We start from the raw sequence: 19,593 nt of genomic DNA, 5'->3' as shown, positions 1-19,593 counted from the left end.
GCTATGTTATTTTCAGTCTGTGTTATGTCTTTAACCTATTCATTTTTTCCCTAATGCTATAGTTTCATGTTCCTTTGTAAAATATGCTGCTCTAATGCCAGTCTACACTGATCCATAATTGCCATTGATGAAAAGCTGCCATCACCACCTTTTTCACGTGAATGTGCAAACCTTGTGGAAACCATGGGTTTAACTTAGCAAGCTGATAATCAGCTCCGTGCAAGGGATTATCCTGATTGCTAATGTTAGGTTAAGTGAATCAAAGTAACGGGAAGACTGAACGGGATTTGTACTGTGGCTGCAAAACAAGTCCAAGTCGTCACCCCTCTGCTACTGTGCTCGCCACTTGGTTGCCGATGTGCATTAGGACCCCTTTGGTCTCGTCTGTCAAATAGACATTATTCTAGAAGTCTTGGGATTTGACCAGAAGCAACTTTTCGTTGCAACTTTTAAGACAGAAGATGCCCTGTCTTCTAAACAAGTCATACTTGTTCTTTTTCTAATTGCACTATATGAATTTTAATATTTAATATGCCAATCGAGGCCTGCAGAGTCTGAGATGTAGCTCTTGGATTTTTTGCGGTTTTTCGGAGCATTTCACGGTCTGGCATTGCGAAGATTGTTGCATTGTAGTTACCCACACACCTGAATTCTCCAGACCAACAAACTGCCAAAACTTCAGCTTTTATTGAGGTGCTCACACTGGCTGATAATCAATTAATCAATTGCATTTGAATGGCAGCCCATGGCTGCTACTTACCTCCTTAATTCCTGGAAGTTTGTACTTAATTCTTCCAAGGACCCTGTAGAGTCCTGTGAAAATGTTCTTTTTCACAGGACTTTACTCAAACAAGTATTATTTTTTTCATATCAAGTACACCGACCATCTTTAATGGCAGCTATCAGGTAGCTATCAAACTGAAAGCAATGAACTTCTCTCATACTCTACCCCATGGTAATAGACCATTTGACTCCAGTTGGTTGAGTGGGATTTGCCCTAATTAAAGCATAGCCGACTTAATCATAACACTCCCGGCAGCATTTTACGAGTCACTTTGCATCCATATATTAGCAGACCCAGAGAGGATATGGGCTAATTTTCCATATAGTTGTCTTGGGAAACTTGGAGGTGCAGTAAGATGAGGATAAATACAGCCTCAGTAAATCCGAAGGGCTTGTTTCGTGGTGGCACAGTTTGGTATTTTCGTGACACTGATGTTTACTTAAACCATCTGTGTGGTATTTTGGTAGCAGGCACAGAGTGCACAGGTGTGAAGAGAGACACAAACAGGTGGAAGATTCACAGGTGGATGAAGCAGCAAAGCAAAGTGAGTTGCAGAAATTTCGATGAACAATGTGTATTGGGACTTGTGAAAAAAAAAAATCATATCTGCTTTTTTGAGCAACGCCACACCGCTGGTACTTCAGAGGTTGATGAACAAAGATAAGATGAAAACTTGGACGAGCAACAAAACTGTGCCCAAAATACAAAGAAGATATTTTAACGATTCATTCCCCTGCCAGTGTATCCCTTTAATTTGACATAAAAAATTAATGTGTACTGCAGTTGAAGCGTCATTGTCAATAAATCTGTCCACATCTATATTAATATGAGTGATTCTAAAACTCCACAGATGCTTTGTACAGCAAAGCAAGCTTATCCTTCAGTTTATTGAATCTCTGCAGCAATGTCACGCCAGCAGGACGTACATAAATCTACCGCATCTAAATTTTGCCTAGCGCCACACCAGATTTCAGCAGCATTACACACAGCCATCCGTTGCATAGACCTTCATTAAATCACCTGAAAATGATGCCAGGCTGCTATAAAAATCACACTTAAAAAAAAAGAACCCATGCAAAGGCTACCTGTTGTGATATAATGTCAGTGTGTCTTATATAGTAAACTTAAAACTGACATAGTATTGGAGCAATGCTGGTAGATTAATGGCTTTATCATTTTTGATTGTCACATTTTCAGTCGTTAAAACAAACACACACACCGTCTAACTCTGAATGCAGACTTTAAGGTTTTCCAGTGACTGACACAGCTGTTTAATTGCAATGACATCAGCCACATTACTGGCTAAGAAAACATTTATTAATGACACACTCTCTGATTTATACTTGATTTCACCAAGTCCTTTTCTATGTTGCTCTGCTGCACCTGCTATGGGCGACCACACAGTTTGTGCACCCAAGAAAACCAAAGACACTGACATGAAAGTTACACTGGTGCTCCATTCATATGTTGGTAGATCTCATCATATTTGTGTAACATGTCATGAGAAGAGTCTGAAAAGAAGCATATCACTTTGTTGGAAATGACATGCATTAGCACAGCCTCCACCTGCAGTGTTAAGTATAGAGTAATAGTAAATTCACAATCCAGACTTTTAGCAGATATTTAATATGATTTATTTCCAAGGCGACAGCCAAGCAGTTCCTGTCACATTTAGACAGCTTTGGTGCTGCAATTTTAAGTTATCAAGCTCATTCCTCCAGCTTCTCCTGCACATTCTGCACATTCACACAAGCTGCAGAACTGCTGCAGGCATCGTTATCATGCTCTGAGCTTTCGACGTCCGCCTGTTTTTATGGCAGTATATCAGCCAGCGTGCTTGCCTTCCTGCACCTGGTGACCTGCATGTGTGCACTCGTAAGACACCACTCCCGGCTGCTGCAAGCCAGATCAGCTTCCTGTGTGGTACCATGCAGAACATCTTTGATGAGTTTGAAAGCAGGTTTAGCTTAAGTGCACTCTTTGTCTCCCTCCTGCAGCCTCTCACGTATCTCGCAAGGCTTTCAGTATGATTTCATGATGAGTTCATGACATTAGACGCTACAGTGAACTAGACGTTGCTTGCTAAACACAAATACAGTGACACACAGGAGACTGTTCTCCTTAGTGTTTTGGCTGAAGAAGATTTGAAGGGAATCAGAGTCTTTTTCTTTTTACTTGGCTGCTTTACAGCAACCACGTTGCTCCCTCAGTGTTTGTTCTGGTGAACCAGTTTCAATCAAATGAAAAACATGCAGCTGAATGAAAATTTTGCTCCTGTGTAGTTAGACTTGGATAGATCCCTATACAGAAAAAACAAGTTCTGTGAGACTGTACGTGTGTGTGTGTGTGTGTTTGTAGATTCTGTAAAGTATCCTCTCCTCTTCCTGAAGACTCGGTGTGTGCACTTAGTTTTTTTTTTTGACTGATCTTCTCTTACTCACAACAGTTTGAACCCACAGAATTAGTTATACACTTCATAAATCCTAATACAGTTTCTTTTAAGCAGGGACTCGTGTCTCATGTCACTTTCTGTTACGAGTAACACAGACGGTTTTTCTTTGAGGAAACAAAATGTGAGTTTATACATTGTTACTGCTTATAATGGCCTCAAATTCACCTCAACATTCTAATGGAAGAATCTTTCCCATTGCTGCTTCCTCGTATTAAAAGTGTTCAAATGCTCAACCACAAAATGCCTTTTATTTCCAAAATGTTGTCCAATTACCTGCAATCAAATCTCAAAGACTTAACACTCTTGAGTTTAAACTTTTGCTTGTAGCCACAGGTTTGCTAAAGGTTGGTGTCCAATCTAGAAACTATTTTATGGATTTCCAGTAAAATATAAATTCTCATCAAAGAAACCTGACACTGGAACAACATGAAATAATCACTGCACCCTAAATACTGTCACATCTGGCACCAAAATGTTAGCAACAGATTATTTAGCTTGCTTGCTAAAGTTACGTCTACTTGCCTTCTTTTCATAGTCCATCCCTGTGACAGGTGTTCCCAAGGAAAACCAGTGTGTAAAAACGTGATTCACCAGGGAAGACCAGCTTCTTCCATCGCTCTGTGGTCCAGTCCTGATGCTCATGTGCCCATTGTTAGCATGTTCGGCAGAGGAAAGGGGTCAACACGGGCACCCTGACTTGTCTGCGGCTATGCAGTCCCAAACTTTGATGCACTGTGTAGTCTGACACCTTTTCATCAGAATTAAGATTAGCCTTTTTGTCAATTTGGGCTACATTAGCTCGTATGTTGAATCGAACCACACGGTCACCCCCCACATACGTTAATGAGCCTTGGCCGTCCATGAACCTGTTGCTAGTTCACCACTGTTCATACCTTGGACCAGTTTTGATAGATACTGACCATTAGAGACCAGAAACACCCACAAGAGCTGCAGTTTTGAAACTGTAGCACTTGTCACCCTTTTTTCCTACTTCTAACACATCAACTTTGAGGATGAAATGTTAACTTGCTTCCTGATGTATCCCACCCACTAACAGGTGCCATGATGAAGAGATAATGACTGTTATTCACTTCACCTGTCAGTGGTCATAATGCTAGGCCTGATCTATGCAGTCCTTTGACCTATTCTCGTTAGTTTACATCTGCTGCTCCTTCTCCCATCACGTTTATACCGATGGCTGCTAGTTTCATAGTTTAGTTTGGGAAATCACAGACTGGACAGTTTAGAAACACTGCCATGGTCAGATGCATACTCCTCAATAACATAACAGAACACCTTATTAGCACTCACTTCCACATGATTAGATTATTTCAACTTATTGCACACTTAAATGATGATTCAGTAGCCTACATTAGCAAGGCTACTGATCGGCAGTCTGCACAGGGGACACATTCACTAAACAACCCAATTTAAGGTTTTATTGACAACTCTTAAATCACTACACTGCATGGCTCCACTTTATATCTCAGAACTCTTGACATCTTATTCCACTCACAGATCACTCGGATCAGTTGCTGTTCCACAGTCTTGGCTTAGAAGAAAGAGGGATGTGCTTTCACTGTTTTGGACCCCAATGCTGTGGAACAAACTCTCTCTTCCCATTTAAAACTACATGTACAAACATTTTACAATGTATTCTTAATGCTTTGTCTATTGACATCATTTCTTCTCTTCTCAGCAGCTTGTTACTCTGGTTTAGAAAGATGGCATAGAAATAAAGGATATTATAATAATAATAATAATAATTATTGTTTCTACTACTATTATTAAAGGAGTGGAAATTGCAAGACATTAACAGATGATTTGCAGATGCAGCCCACAGTTTTTTTTAACCTATGAAATAACCCCAATTACTGCTACATAATGAACCCTCAGCTCTCAAACCTGTCAAAAAAAAAAAAGGCTGGTTCTCAAAAGGGCTAAGGTAGAAGTGGCACTATGAATGTCTCAGTGAAAAACAGTGTATTTACAGGCCAGACACAGCACACACAACCAAGCCCATCAAACCAAGTCTTAAAGCTACTGTTTAAGAATTCTAACATCCGGATAAAGAGAAGGCTTGTCCTTGGCTCAGATAAGCAGGGTTTGAATCAAGAGAAGGCATTACATCCTGAAAAGTTTACAAGTGCACACTTCTGTTTGTGTGTTAGTGAGACCAAACTTCCTCATTGGCATGGAGGACACGTGGCTGTGACTCTCACTCAGACACAGATAAAGGTGAGGGCTGACATTCAGCTATAGCAATCACTCATTTACCTTCCAGATATTGTCGGCACAGGATGACTCCAAGAGCGCTCTCTCTCTCTCTCTCTCTAACTCCCATGCAATATAAAACAATAAAATATAACAGAATAATACATAATGAAAATTTCAATGTCTCAGATAAAGCTTTTTAACATAGACTCAAAAACTTTTATGACAGCTGTACATTAGATTGACTCATTTAGCCTTGAGCAACAAGTAAGACCTAGTTTTATGACTTTGCCATCACTGGGACCATCAATTTAAGGTGTCACGGACAAGGTGACGTGTTAAAACACTGCATACTGTGGGTCGGAGCACATTCTCTTTTTCATTAAAACAAATAACCAGGAAAGCAGAGCCATTTGTACAGATGTTAATCCATTGTTCTCTCTGCAAACTGCATTGAAAGAGATTGCTAATATGAAATGGGGGACGCTGCAAATCTGCAGAAAGGTTAATTTGTTAGTTTCTCAGTATGAATGTTATGTTACTGTGTGACAGTGTTTCATTAATAGAAAAAAATCATGAAAAATATTTGTATTTCTTTGTAAAAAAAAAAGAAAAGAAAAGAAATCCATGAAAATGTTGAAGACAGATGAATGGATTAATGAACTAATCAGTGGTTTAAAGTCTTATTCTGTGACTGTAGCATCTTTGGACTCTAGCTTCTGATTAGCTAAGAGATACTAAGGAGGTCAAAGCTCCAGTAACACTTGTGGTATGAAGAGCAGCTTTATTATTGACCAGTGGGTTTTGGCCTGTGACCCTGATAAAGTGTTGCTGGAGCTTCGACCTCTTTAGACCCTGGTTCTTCTCCATGCACCCTGGAAGCAGGTGAAGTTGTGCCTGAAACCTTCACCCTGTTTGCAAAGAGATATTCCCACACAATATCCTTGGAGCGAGGAATGTAGATGACTCTCCATTTAAGTGGTTTCCCCTTGGATCAATATTTTGGGTGACTTCTGAATATGATTTTTTTGCCTCTGTATGCAACAGCTTTTTGCCATTTTTGTTTTTATACATAGTCCAACATTTTAAAAATGTAAGAAAAACTAAAATTAGTTTTAATATATGGATAGGTTTTTTTCAGTGGCTTCCTTGAGTCTAGAACCCATGGACATCACAAAATTTTCACTGTGAAGTTCTTTCTAGTTTTGCCACATGCCCACGCCATAATATTATCTACAACATGTTTGACAGATGATGTGATATGATTTGAACTGATTCTCTCCTTCTCCACACTATTCCTTTCCCATCGTTCTACTTCGTCTTGGGTTTCATTTGTCTAAACAATTTTTCCGGCAATGTCTAATCTGGCCTTTTTGTTCTTGAGTGTAACCAGTGGTTTAAATTTGTTGTAAATCCTCTGTTTCCATTCATATACTGATATATTGATTGTAGACCTTGATAATGACATGCCTACCCGCTTGGGTGGATGTTATAAAAGATTGTTCCTTAATCATGGAAATAATTCTGTCATCATTCACTTCAGCTGTCTTCTGTGGTCTTTCAGGCCTTTTGGTGTTGCTGAGCTGGTCAGTGAATTAATTCTTGTTAAAAATGTATATGATTATTAATTTGGCTGACCTTAAAGTTTTCTCTGTTAAGTTTATTTTTAAATATTTTTTTCCACCCAATAATTGCCTGATTTTCTTGCACTAACATCTTTTTTAAATGTCATATTGACAGATCCACTGATCGACGACCAACCTGAAAATTTAACATTTTGAATCAATTCCAGATGCTTTTTGAGGTTAGTTTGTAATAAAATTGTTTTTCAGATGTCAATTTACTTTTCAACTTGTGAAAATGAGGACTATGTGTAAAAATAGCTGTAAGTCATGAATAGTTAATGCAGTACTTTTGTTAAACCTCTTGAATTAAACCTGAAAGTCTGCCCTTCAGCCACATCTCGATTATTTGATGTAAAATCCACTGTGGTGGTATATTAGGCAAAAACTTTACAGATCTTGGTTTTGGATAATCTGTGTCCAGGTAGAGCGTGCAGGAGGAAAAACATGATTCTGGCTTACTCCCTCTGAGCTCTCTGGACAGTTACCTGTGATATTCATGCATGGACTCAGATGGGTAATTCACAGACGTTGAACTATGTAGCATACAGTCCTAATTGATTGATTCAGCTATTTATATTGTTTTTTTTACAAACATCTCCTCTCCTAATTTGAAATGTCTAAAAACTCCCAAGGCTGCAGTTCATTAGCACAGATTTTGATGACTAAAAATAACGTAAAGCCTCAAGCAAAAATGAAAAAAATAAAAATCAGTTAAAAAATACCACTGATTTGTTGATAAGTGGGAGCGCCGGACAAGGAGTGTGAGACAGCTTCTGTCATCCACTGCTTTGAACAGACCAATCACAGAGCCCCGAGTGAGAAATCTGCTTAAAAGCCTTTTTGTCCATTTTTTAATTAGACAGACAGACCAACTTTGCACTTTTCTTTAGTAAAGATAAATTCTGCACATTTACACCTGCTCATACAAACTCACTCTCCACAAATCTAAAATCTCATTATTCTGAGTCAACATTATTTCATAAAGCACCAAGACACTTTAAATCCTACTGCCTTCATCTATTCAATGAGACGATTTTTCAATTACAAAGTGCAACAAAAGAAACCATGACAACTTGCACCACCACCTTTACGCTGTCTACTGACATTGCTGCCTTTTGCATCAGATACATAAGTAGCCACGACATAATTACTATGATCAAAGTCATCAGAGAGCCTTTCCTCCCCAAGACCCTCCTCTGCATTACTGCGTTCCCATCACTCTCACACCTTCATACACATTCCTGTTGACAGGTCATTTAGATATCTCTTCCACCCGACTAACACTGATTACAGGTTAGTAATAGTAATGCCATTGCGTGTGAAACATGGAGAGAGATAGTAGTCATCCCTGGAACCTGGAAGAAATGGAAAATTGCAATTCATAAGATGGCATCAGCATACAATTATTAGCAGAGAAAGAATAATAAGCCTAAGGCACACTGAACAAATGAACATATTATAATGGAAATGAGAAGAAGACCAACAAACTTAAGATGTGCTGTTTCTGGTTATAGGAACAATGCAGTGACCTAAAGTGGCAAACCTTAGTCTCCAGCTGAGCCTATCAAAGAAGGAAAACAAGCTTTTGCAAGCATTAGTGGACAACTATACGACTGAACCTAAAATTTCTGTACCTGCACTGCAGCTACAGAGACGTTTCAGAGTTTATTTGATGTTCCATTTTCAGCTTACTGAGAGCTGAACCAATCACTGCATAAATGAAAGAGCAGTGCTGCATACCGGCGAACTCTGTGCATGCAGTTTTCATGTGTTATTCTTCCTGTTAAAGCCAAAACTACAAGAAATGAACAACCTGTGGGGGCTCCTGGCAGGTCTAAAGACTCAGCAACACTTTGCGTATTACAGTCTCACAGCACCACTGCCACTGTTAGCGAGGGCTAGCTAGATTAATGTTCGTGCTGGTGTGCGCCATGCCTTTGGGCACAGCTTCACCTCCACTGCTGCCTCCTCAGCCATTGCTGGAAAATATTCATGGATTGGCCACGCTCTATTAGGCTGTCACTGGCTTGGGTGATTAATGAGGCTGGCACATGTGAACGAGTAACTGACAGCAGGCTGCCAACCGACCAAATGACTGCGTAAGCTGACAAAGAAGGGTGGAGCTGGTGCAGTAGGAGCCAAACTCGAATGAGTTTTAGCTGATGGTGCTGCTGAACACAATCCTCGACCAACACACACACAAATCCAGGCATAGTGCCATTTCCTGCATTTTCTGTTGAATGAATGAGGGTCACATGAGAGAGTGCAATCAATACAGCCGCGTCATGTCCTGGACCGTCTCCTGCCTGTTGCTAATGTATAATTCCAGTGTGGTTACCTCCTCGCTTTCCCTCTCCACACTCTCTCATATCATCCAAGAAGCACACTCCGCTCTCCTCCTCCTCTCTCATTTCAGACTCCCCTTGGTCTCTTCTATCTACCTCTCATCTCCCCTCATTCTCCTTCTTCTCATTTAATTTCCTTTGCAGTCATCTCTTAGCTCACTGACACAGAATAAGAACCTCCCCACCAACCCCCGCACCCACTCACACGGCCAAAGGGAATAAGAAGCGCTATGTTAAAATTAGTTTATTTTCCCCAAACCCGCCGATATTAGAGGGATAGAGTGCCTAAAAGGTTCACTTGTTATCATGGTTCGCACCAGAGCGGCATTAATACGACTCACTGTGGAATAAATGTCACAGAAACAGGATTTGATCCCTGAACTGGAAAAATTACTCACAGGTACAGGAAACATGTAGGAAAAAAACCAAAAAAAACCAACTAATGCTACATTTTGACCCCTTAATATTTATTTATATGGTAAGGTAGGTAATTATATGGTAATTTGTAACATTTTTCATCTTGGAAACTGTTTAACTGTTTAAAATAACTTAAAAAAAACTATTTTTTTCTCTGATTCATTTATTGTCCCCGAATTTGCATGAAAAAGTGAAACACCCCCCCCCCCCCCCCCAAAGTAGCATGTTTTGATGTAACACGCCTAGCACACATCTAAGAGGGAAAAAACTCACCTTAGAGGTTATGAATGAAAGGAGACTCCAAAGTATAGAGCCAAAGACAACCAAAGAGAGAAGTTGAAAGCCAGAAGAACTGAGAATTGAGATAGGCGGGGTAGGCAGCTCACTGTGGCTCATTGTCATCTCTACTCTGTCTGACACATGGTTGATATCTGCAGCCTATTTCCTGTCTTCAAAGGCTTGTGCTGATTAGAAAAAAGGTTAGCTGGTGCCACTCAGGGGGTCACGGTGCCTTTGTCTTGGGAGTTGTAATTACTGCATGCTGTACTAGAAGAGGGTGGGAACAAGCCATGATTTAATCTTCCTCTCTATTTACAAAAATAACTTCTCTCAAAGAGATTTTCAATCATTTTTAAGGTCATTCAGTTAAGTATCTTCAGAACCTAACACGTCTCACTGACAAAGGGGGCGGTCAAATCACTGGTTATTAGAGCTGCAACCTCTACCCTCACTTTCCTTTTGTTTCTCTCAACGTGATCTTTTGTTTAGCGCAAAGTGTTTTAAGAGTGCACACACACTCTTACAGAAAACGCAGCGAGACTGAAGGCTGAAGACAGTTTATACATCACATACAACATAATGCGCTAAATCATTATTTAGTTAATTTAATTAATGAGAACGATGTTGAAAAGGGAGACGACTCTGCGGTAAACGCAATTTATTTTTGGGGACACAGGCGTGCTGCTGTGAGGGAGTTGTAGCTGTGGAGTGCAGCAGCTGCTTTAGAAGGAAACGTGTCGCAGGGTGAGATGTTGGTAAGAGCTGCATCTGTTGTCAGAACACAGTCGGCGCGTGTGCGAGACACCTGTGCGCGCTAACACGTGTTAAAGGGTAGCAGACGTTAAACAAAAATGTTTGCACTTTGATGGCAGATGCAGGGGAGACAGTTTGCGAGTCTTCTCCACAGGTACGTGCGATTGTGTATTTTGTCACGAGTGTGCGAATGCTGTACTCACAGTCGGCCTGGGCACAGATGAGGCAGGCGGTGGTGCTGTTAAAGAAGGTGAGAAGGCCGGCCACGGCCAGGCTGATGTCGGTGTTTGTTGGTCTCAGGTCCAAAGTGGTGAAGCGGGGGAAATGAACCTTCAAAATGTCCTCTGGAGCCACCTTGACATAGGGCACCTGCACAGAGACACTGATGTCAGACTATGCGCTCCACTTTAATTATTTGCTACTGAGATGTAGGGGTTTAGGCTTTTGAGGTGATGTTTAAAATGCAGCAGACGTCTACAAACAGGAGAAGCGTGAAAAAAAAAAGAGATTAAAATCAAGAGAATGTGGATGCGAACTGCAGGATAAAATAGCAAGTTGCCAGCAGACAGTCAAAGGAAAGAATAGCTCAGATTAAATCTGTTAAATCTGTTATGATGAACTACAGGCAAGGATAGCCCGAGGGTCTGTGGTAATGGGCATATTCAGAAAACACATATTTTTCAGTGAGCGAGGCACTGAGGCTCGTGTAATGTACTAGTCTGGATCTAAAAACGTGTTTTTGTTCCACCCACGCAAACAAGCCCTCGTTAGAGAAATCTTCAGCGTGGCACCGCCTCATCACCAGTTATGAAACATTTGTTTACCTGGCTCACAGTGGGGCCGCTCAGCTGCGCACATTTAAGTAAAACATCTATAAACCACACGCATGCACACAGATGCATATATTATATATTTCAGCGCTTATTTATTTATTTTCTTTGTTACCCCATCTCCAGTAATGAAAAGATTTTCTGCGGTTTGAGAACTGGCACTGTGTGGCCACAGCTTTCACAGGCGAGGGTGGCAAAAGACAACATTGACAATCAGATTAAAGTACAGACTCTGAACTTTAATTTGTGAAGAAGTTGTAGACCACAGACCACAAATTCTGAATGAAAAAAATAATTAAGTTTACCGAGAAGGCAGAAGCTCGGTAAATTTTTTGGTTTTTTTGCCATTTGTTGCTCTGTCTTCCAGCAGGAATACAGAGCCAAGTGAAGCGTGGCCAAAGGATAATCCCATGAAACTTTGGTGCAGATCTGAACTGATCGAGAAAAATATCCAGATATTTATGTAGTTTTCACATCACTGAAGAGTAGACTATTGGTTTTGACAGAGGTCAGAACTCTCAGAGCACCATTCTAGTTGGATTATGGAACATGAATCCAAATAACATCAACAAAACCATGGTGCTCTGTCAGTTCTCTAATGCATCACCCCACTTGTTTCTTACCTGCTTTAAACATATCAAATTCAAAGCATTAGTGATCCTACTGCCAGCCCACATAAACAGATGGCTCCGCTGATGGCCTTCTACATATCCAAACGACAAATCTCATATTGGGCATGCTGTTTAAGCTGCTTTAACCTTCCCACGGCTGCTGGGAATGTGCAAACTGCTTTGCAGCCCACTTCCACCCCAGCTCCTTCTTTCATGCTGTGGAAGACCTAATAAATATCACGACTGCGTTGCTCTCTGTTGGGGTCTTGCTGCTGCTGCTCTTTCCGCTTCAAGCTTTCCATTTATACATATGGAGTGAAGGGGAGGTCTCAGATTACTGCAGGAGTTGGCTGCAGGTGGATTTTATTTTTGACTGTAGCTGTTCTGACTGAACACAAAATCTTTAGCAGAGGTTAAATGATTACCCTGACCACTTAGAAATACTCTACTTAGCTATAAATTTTAGGAACTGTAGATTAACTGTTATCACAAGCAGCCACAAACACTGTATAAATATAGAGCAAACAGCAAAAATCAATAAATATATCATTTTAAAAACTTAAAAACACACTGTGTGCTTTTAAAAATGGCCATACGCATTCAATAATACCTAATAGAGTTAAATTACTACATTGAGTATTGCATCTTGACATTAAAGTGCATGCTTTATTATACCAGTCCTCCAAAACAGGAATTGGACTAAAGGTACGAGTACAAGAAAGCCAGCCAAGCATCATTAAAAATCAATAAATATCTAATTCTTCAATTCCAGACTCACTGTGATTCACACTTCTCAATGAGATTGAGTCCAAGGCTTTTATAGCAATGATTTGCTGTAGCTGTATAAATAGCAGTATTCCTTAGCCACTCCTAATGAATTTATCATCCTGACACTAACAGGTCTATCTAACACCGTTCTAACAACAGCACATCCCTGCTGTCAGAAGGGAGGTTAAGTATACCACAGCTAACCTTGGAGCCATCGGGGTTCTCTGAGTTCAGCAACAAATCTGAACCGGGGCTACCAACAAATCTGCTGAACTTCAGAAAAATCATAAATTACATTCTCCCTCTATTCAAAAACACGACTCCCATCTATTTCCCTCCGATGAAATCCATCTCTGCTTCAGTTCCCAATGTGATAATGTGAATGGATACATGCTGTCGGGGCTCACAGTGAGACCTGGGAGGAAATAGGGAAAGCGGGAAAGTGCGAATGAGTGTGGTAGGTGTCGGGTTGGTCAGCTGGCAAGGCACTGCAGTAGAGCGCAGTGGGGCTTGAAGGGGACGCAGGAGGACGTGCTGGGTCCGAAAGGAGGAGCAGGGAAGGGAGCCTCTTCATCATGTCAGATTGCCTGTCTGTGTGTTTCCCAGCACCGATACATTGCTTTTCCCCCTTGCACCCATACACCCACGATTGGTTTTCCATCCCTGCCCATCAGGGTGTAATGGAGTCCCTGAATGTCTGAATGGATGGAGGCTCGGCCCCTACTGACATCCTCTGTCCGAATGCAATTCATTCCCATCTAAGAGTGCTAAAATCAGACTAATAGCCAAGCATCACACCGGGGGAAATGTGGCCCAGTTTAGGTGTGTCCTGGTGCATTTTCGCAGTTGTTTTTACTAAAACTTTCTCATTTATAGCTCTTTCTCTACCACTCCAGATTGTTTATTCTTTTTCCACGTCCTCCTTCTCTGCCCAGTCTTTCCTTCCTTTTCAGCACTGAGGACTGTTGCTATTCGCCCCTGATGACTAAGGGAACCTGACACGCTTCGATAGGCCGTATCTGAAGCAGTGCGGGTTTAGAAAGCTGCTTACAAAGACACACACACACACAGTCGCATGCATACACACACGGATACATATACTTTGTCCTTTTCCATCAAATTGGCCCACTGGACCCAACTGCTATAAACGCTGGCGTCCCAAGGGAACTACTTGGCTCCGAGTCTTGAATCATCATCAAATTCCACAGCATGCAGGCAAGACTCAAAAAGAAAATACCCAAATAGACACCCTAATCATTTCTCATGAATTTACTATATTTATTGGAATAACTTCATTAACACCCATTATTTTATAGTGAAAATCCACTCAGTGATTTTTTTTAACTTTTCATAAGATAAATGCAGTGAAAACGGCTGTTTAACTATAGACTAAATGCAGCTTACAGCAAGGCAGGAGAGGACGTTATATATCATAAACAAACTTCCCTTTGGTCACAGCAACATGATTAATTGGTTGTTAAACAGCAGCAGTCGATGCGCTCATCGTGTGAAAAAGTGTTTAAAATCAAGAGTTTAAACAGGGCTACCGAAAGCAAAGAAAATCAATCTCCACATTACTAACAGAAAGCTGTCAGCCACATCAAAGTCACCTGCCAGACTTCTTATCTGCAACCAGCAGCTAGTATCAGTCACTCTGCTGGTCGATTAATCCCCCCCCACCAAAAAAACCAAACATCTTTCCTACATGTGTCTTTGCAGGGCACAGCTTCAAACCAAACAGCTGCACCACTTTCAGTTTAGCTCTGGCACAAACTCACCGTCAATCCTGATCTACGCTGAGTTCATTTTGAGCCAAACTGGCACGTCTCACTATTTACGACTTGTTGATTCTCTCCAATTGACAACAGCAGCAATTGTGCAGATTTGTTGTAATGGTTAAAGTCGCACTTTTCACTCTTCTCTTAGAGTATACAATTAAGCAGACAATTGTTTCCCAACTAACGAATCTAATTTTTTAATCTAGTAGTCACTCCTGTCTTTGTTATTTTCTTATATTGATCTTATTTCTAGTCAGATTGCTACCTACATGTACACTCATGCCCACTTTGTTTGCTACACTATGCTAGTTCTGATTTGGTGCCCATTTTTCCTTCTGAACTGTCCTAATTCTGGTCCACATTGACATGACGGCATCACAAATTTGCTGACGATTTGTTGGATGCACATCTATGATGGGAACGTCCCATTCCGCCACATCCCAAAGGTGCTCTATTAGACTTGTCACTGCGAAAGCTGTTTTAGATCAGAAAATACGACAATGTGGACAGAAAGAGGCGGACATGTCAGCAACAATACTGAGGTCGAGGATGCTCCACACTACCAGCAGTCTGGATCCATGCTTTCATGCTGTTTGCAAGAAATTCTGATTCTACTGTCTGCTGCCAAATCACAACAGCAGTGGCTTTGAGGTGACTGTGCTGTTGTGATTTGGGATTCAGACCAGGAAATCTTTTTCCAGTCTGCTATTGTCCAATTTTTAGTGAACCTGTATGAATTGTAGCCTCAGTTTAGTGTTCTTAGCTGTTAGGAGAGGGTGCTGCTGTAGCTCATCTGCTCTAAGGTTCAATGTGCTGTGCATTCAGAGATGCTCTTCTGCATCGTTTGGTTGTAGTGAGTGGTTATTTGAGTTACTATTGTCTGCCTATCAGCTCAAAACAATCTAGCCAGTCTCATGTCCACAGATTTTTACCCAGAGAACTGACGCTCACTGGATATTTTCTCTTTTTCAAACCACTCTCAAACCATTCTATATAAACTCAACACAACAGCTGAGCCACATTCAAAATCACCTTTCTTCCTCATTCTGATGCTCAGTTTGAACTTCAGCGGGTCGTATTGACCACATCACATGCCTGCATGCACTGAGTTGCTGACATGTGATTGACTGATTAGATATTTGCACTTATAAGGTGTACCTAAAGAAGCTGCCAGTGAGTGTATGGTGAATGTTATGCTCACCTTAACACCTCTTAACAGATGCTTACGTTTATATTTTGTTCCCTCTATGGCAAAGCCACTGAAAACAAGCTGACAATAAGTCACTGTAACTCTTAAGTATTCAGTTAAATATGGGGATCCCGTTCCATCGAGTCCTGGGACTACTTGGGCTTCCACATGCTGAAAAGCCACATCATGTCCACTTCAAGTTATAGCCTGCTATTTTTATAATTGGACTGAATACGAGGTGACAGACCTGCATGCCGACACATCCCCAGAGACACCAGTTGCGATTGTGCATTGGTAAAAGAGAGACTTGAGCAAAGTTGAAAAGAATGGAGACGATTGCTGAAAGAGATACAGACTGAATTGTGTCAGGCTGTCAGGCTTTACTTGCATGTTAAGTTATATTTTTTCAGTCATCTTTCAAAGGTAGAAATGATGAAACAAATTATCATCCATTTAACTGATACATCACCAACATTTATCCATTCAGCTAAGGGACAAGGAATTACTCCAAGCAATGTAAACAACTTGTCCATACTTGTAAACGAGCTGTACATTAGAATTAGACGTAAGCATCTTTATAGCATCTGCTCATGGCTGTGACGTTATCAGTGTGGGAGTGAAAAACTCCTGGGCAAACAATAAAGCCTAATATAACTGCTCTGCTTTTAATAATTTGGGAGCTTCACTGTTGATAGAACTAAATAACACAGTGACTGCTGTGAAGAAAGACAGGCGTGCATTGGGGGAACGAAGGGTGGGCGAGGGGAGGGAGTCGGTGTGCAAATGTGAGGCAGAAGAAGGGAGAGAACGGGGGAAAGACGGGGGAGAAACTGACAGTCTGACTGACAGAGGAAGAGAGCAATGAAGTGAGTGACAGAGGAGGCAGAGGCAGGGGAAAGTGTGTATAGGTCAGGGGAGGAGGAAAACATAAACAGACGTAACAGACATAAACAGGGAGTGAGGAATAGCAAAGGGGTTACAATCAGCACTCATTAAATGGTGTCATTGAATTTAGCCGTGTGAAATTTGATTCTGTTGTCAAAGGCAATCTGTTTGATGTTTCCCCCTTTATTGGTTCATTTCTCAAGACGTACAGTTTCAGGGAATTCAATAACAACATCAGCATTTAGCTTTGTTATTGTTTGGTCTCAGCGGGCTAAAAATATATTCAGAGTATTGTGGCTCTCATTTATTATTTAGAAGACGCGGACTTTATTGTCTGTTACAACAGGAAGCTGTACAAGCTGCTTGTGCTTTATTCATTATGTATTAAACTGAACTGAGTATTGCACTTAATTACTTTTTCGATTCTAAGTTAAATATCTCTCTATCTGTAAGAATCACCAACTGTCAATTCTACAAAGTTTTCAATAGCTAGTGAGAATATTAGTGGATGCTCGAGACTGGAAACATGAAATGTTGTTTTAGGTACCAGCTAGACGGTGAAATACAAACCGCAAACCTCATCACTGCAGGGCTGGAAAAAAGTCAAGTGTTTTCAAAAATATAAATATTTATATTTCAAAATAGTCCTTTAGGGACAGCATTGCATTGAGCAAGATTCAGTTATGCTGGACTATCCTGTGTTCATCCCGAACCCTTCTGCAGCATTGAGAGGCAATAAAAAAGCTGGATCTAGCTTCTGGCTCTGAAACATGGAACTACTCGCAAGTCCTTTAAATCTACATTCTACTTTCTGGCCACTAGGGGGCGATATATGTGGCCACACACTGAAGCCTGACCTCTGCAAACCCTTTCCTGATGACATTAAGAGCTCAGTCAGTGTTTTCATGTCGTATTAAATAAAATCTCTGCTTGATTTTATAAATTTTGGTCACTTTAAGTGCCAGACAGGAAGATTATCCAGGGGACGTTCATTGACCAACAGCACCTAAAGCGATTCACTCACAGCCTTGTAAGCAACATTTGGTTGTCAGTGGCTGTTTTTAAATTTGGTAAGATATTAAATCTCTTTTTGTATACTGCCCACACTGACATATATCACTCAGCAACATCCTTGTCTCTTCACTGGTGGAAGCCTCAGTGCCGTTATTCACAATTAAGCTTAGTTTGACTGATTAAAGATTCTTCCTGTTAAAAGGAATTTTTTCCTTCCCACTGTCACCAAAGGCCTTGCTCATAGGGGTGCATATAATTGTTGGGTTTTTCTCTGTTCTTTGTATTAATGTAAGGTCTTCTCCTTACAATATAAAGCGCCTTGAGGCAGCCGTTGTTGTGATTTGGCGCTATATGAATAAAACTGAGCTGAAAAATAAATTGAAGTGAATTGTTTTAGTTTAGTTTTTAAGCAGAAAGCAACTGGCAATAATTAAACAAACAAAGAAAAAAAAAAATCAAACAATACCCAGTCTGAAAGATATTGAGCCAAAGGATGCCACCAGTTGGAGAACAAGAAGCTGAACAGAAAAATGTTGTACTGTTTCTGTACAGCCCAACCAGGAAAGGTGCAGTTCTGTGTTATGCTTTACACACAGTGTGTATGACACAGAAACTCCTCAAAGACTCTGACTTGGATGCATGCTCATATATATATATATATATATATATATATATATATATATATATATATATATATATATATATATATATATATATGTGTGTGTGTGTGTATATATATACATACATGTATACATATATATCTGTTATATCTGTGATATATATGTGTGTGTCTGTGTGTGTCTGTGTTTCCTGCAGTGTGACAGCAAGGCTGGCAGGTCTGCAGACTTAAGTTTGACAGCCGTTTAATGAGGGAGCTCTCACAGGACACAGGGTTTGCACAAGTAACACACTTGCACACAGCGAGCAGTGGAAAAGGACGAACCTTTATATGGCTGCAAAAATGCCTTCACGCAATTACAATGTGCTAACTATATATTACCTTAATTACACTGAAACTACTCTCTGATCTCCTTGGATTAACTATTTATGAACTCACATGCCAGTGATGCACTCTAACACATTTTTTTTTTTACAAATTTCTTTGTATTCTCTCAGCAGTAACCTCTGGCTACCCCTTTTTAATAGAAAATTTGAGCTTACATTCAGGGAGAATAGTTTGAGGTATTAGTGAAGAGACCAGTGCTCTGAGCCGAAGTGAAGGTGAAAGCTAATTTCCCTTCCGGCCAGTCCAACAAGTCCTGGGTTGCCTCGGTTGTTGAGTTTACAAGTGCCCAAGTCATTCTGCTACCTGTCGGATGTGAACCTAACAGGAGCATGACGGGAGGGGGGGTCTGGGTGAGAGCAGTTGAAGAGGAGGTGGACGTGCAGTAGTGCCATATGGAGGGCAGAGACATAATCAACAACTACATCTGCTGGCTTGGACTCACAGGGGCATCAGATCAAAACTCAGTTTAATAAAGTATCACTGTACTTTTATGGGTCTTGGAACACGTCAGGCACAGTGACTAATTTACATTAACACACGTTGACCTGGTCATTAATTAGCATACAACGCATGCTTGGCAGGAAGCTTAAACTGTCCTTGAAAACACTTAGCACTTCTGCCAAGTGGACAGCAGCCACTCAGT

General features: G+C 40.7%; 1 protein-coding gene across 1 annotated transcript in view; it reads right to left on the bottom strand.

Moving 5' to 3' along the window:
• Positions 1-19,593, bottom strand: part of grik4 (glutamate receptor, ionotropic, kainate 4) — a 320,489-nt gene that overhangs the window by 90,490 nt on the left and 210,406 nt on the right. Inside the window, exon 7 of the mRNA XM_039622276.1 lies at positions 11,073-11,238. Within this exon, the coding sequence (XP_039478210.1) occupies positions 11,073-11,238 (166 nt within the window). The remainder of the gene's footprint in view (positions 1-11,072; positions 11,239-19,593) is intronic.

Source organism: Oreochromis aureus, linkage group 14, assembly GCF_013358895.1.
Source record: "Oreochromis aureus strain Israel breed Guangdong linkage group 14, ZZ_aureus, whole genome shotgun sequence".
Classification (NCBI taxonomy): Eukaryota; Metazoa; Chordata; class Actinopteri; order Cichliformes; family Cichlidae; genus Oreochromis; species Oreochromis aureus.
This window is presented reverse-complemented; position numbering and strand designations above follow the sequence as displayed.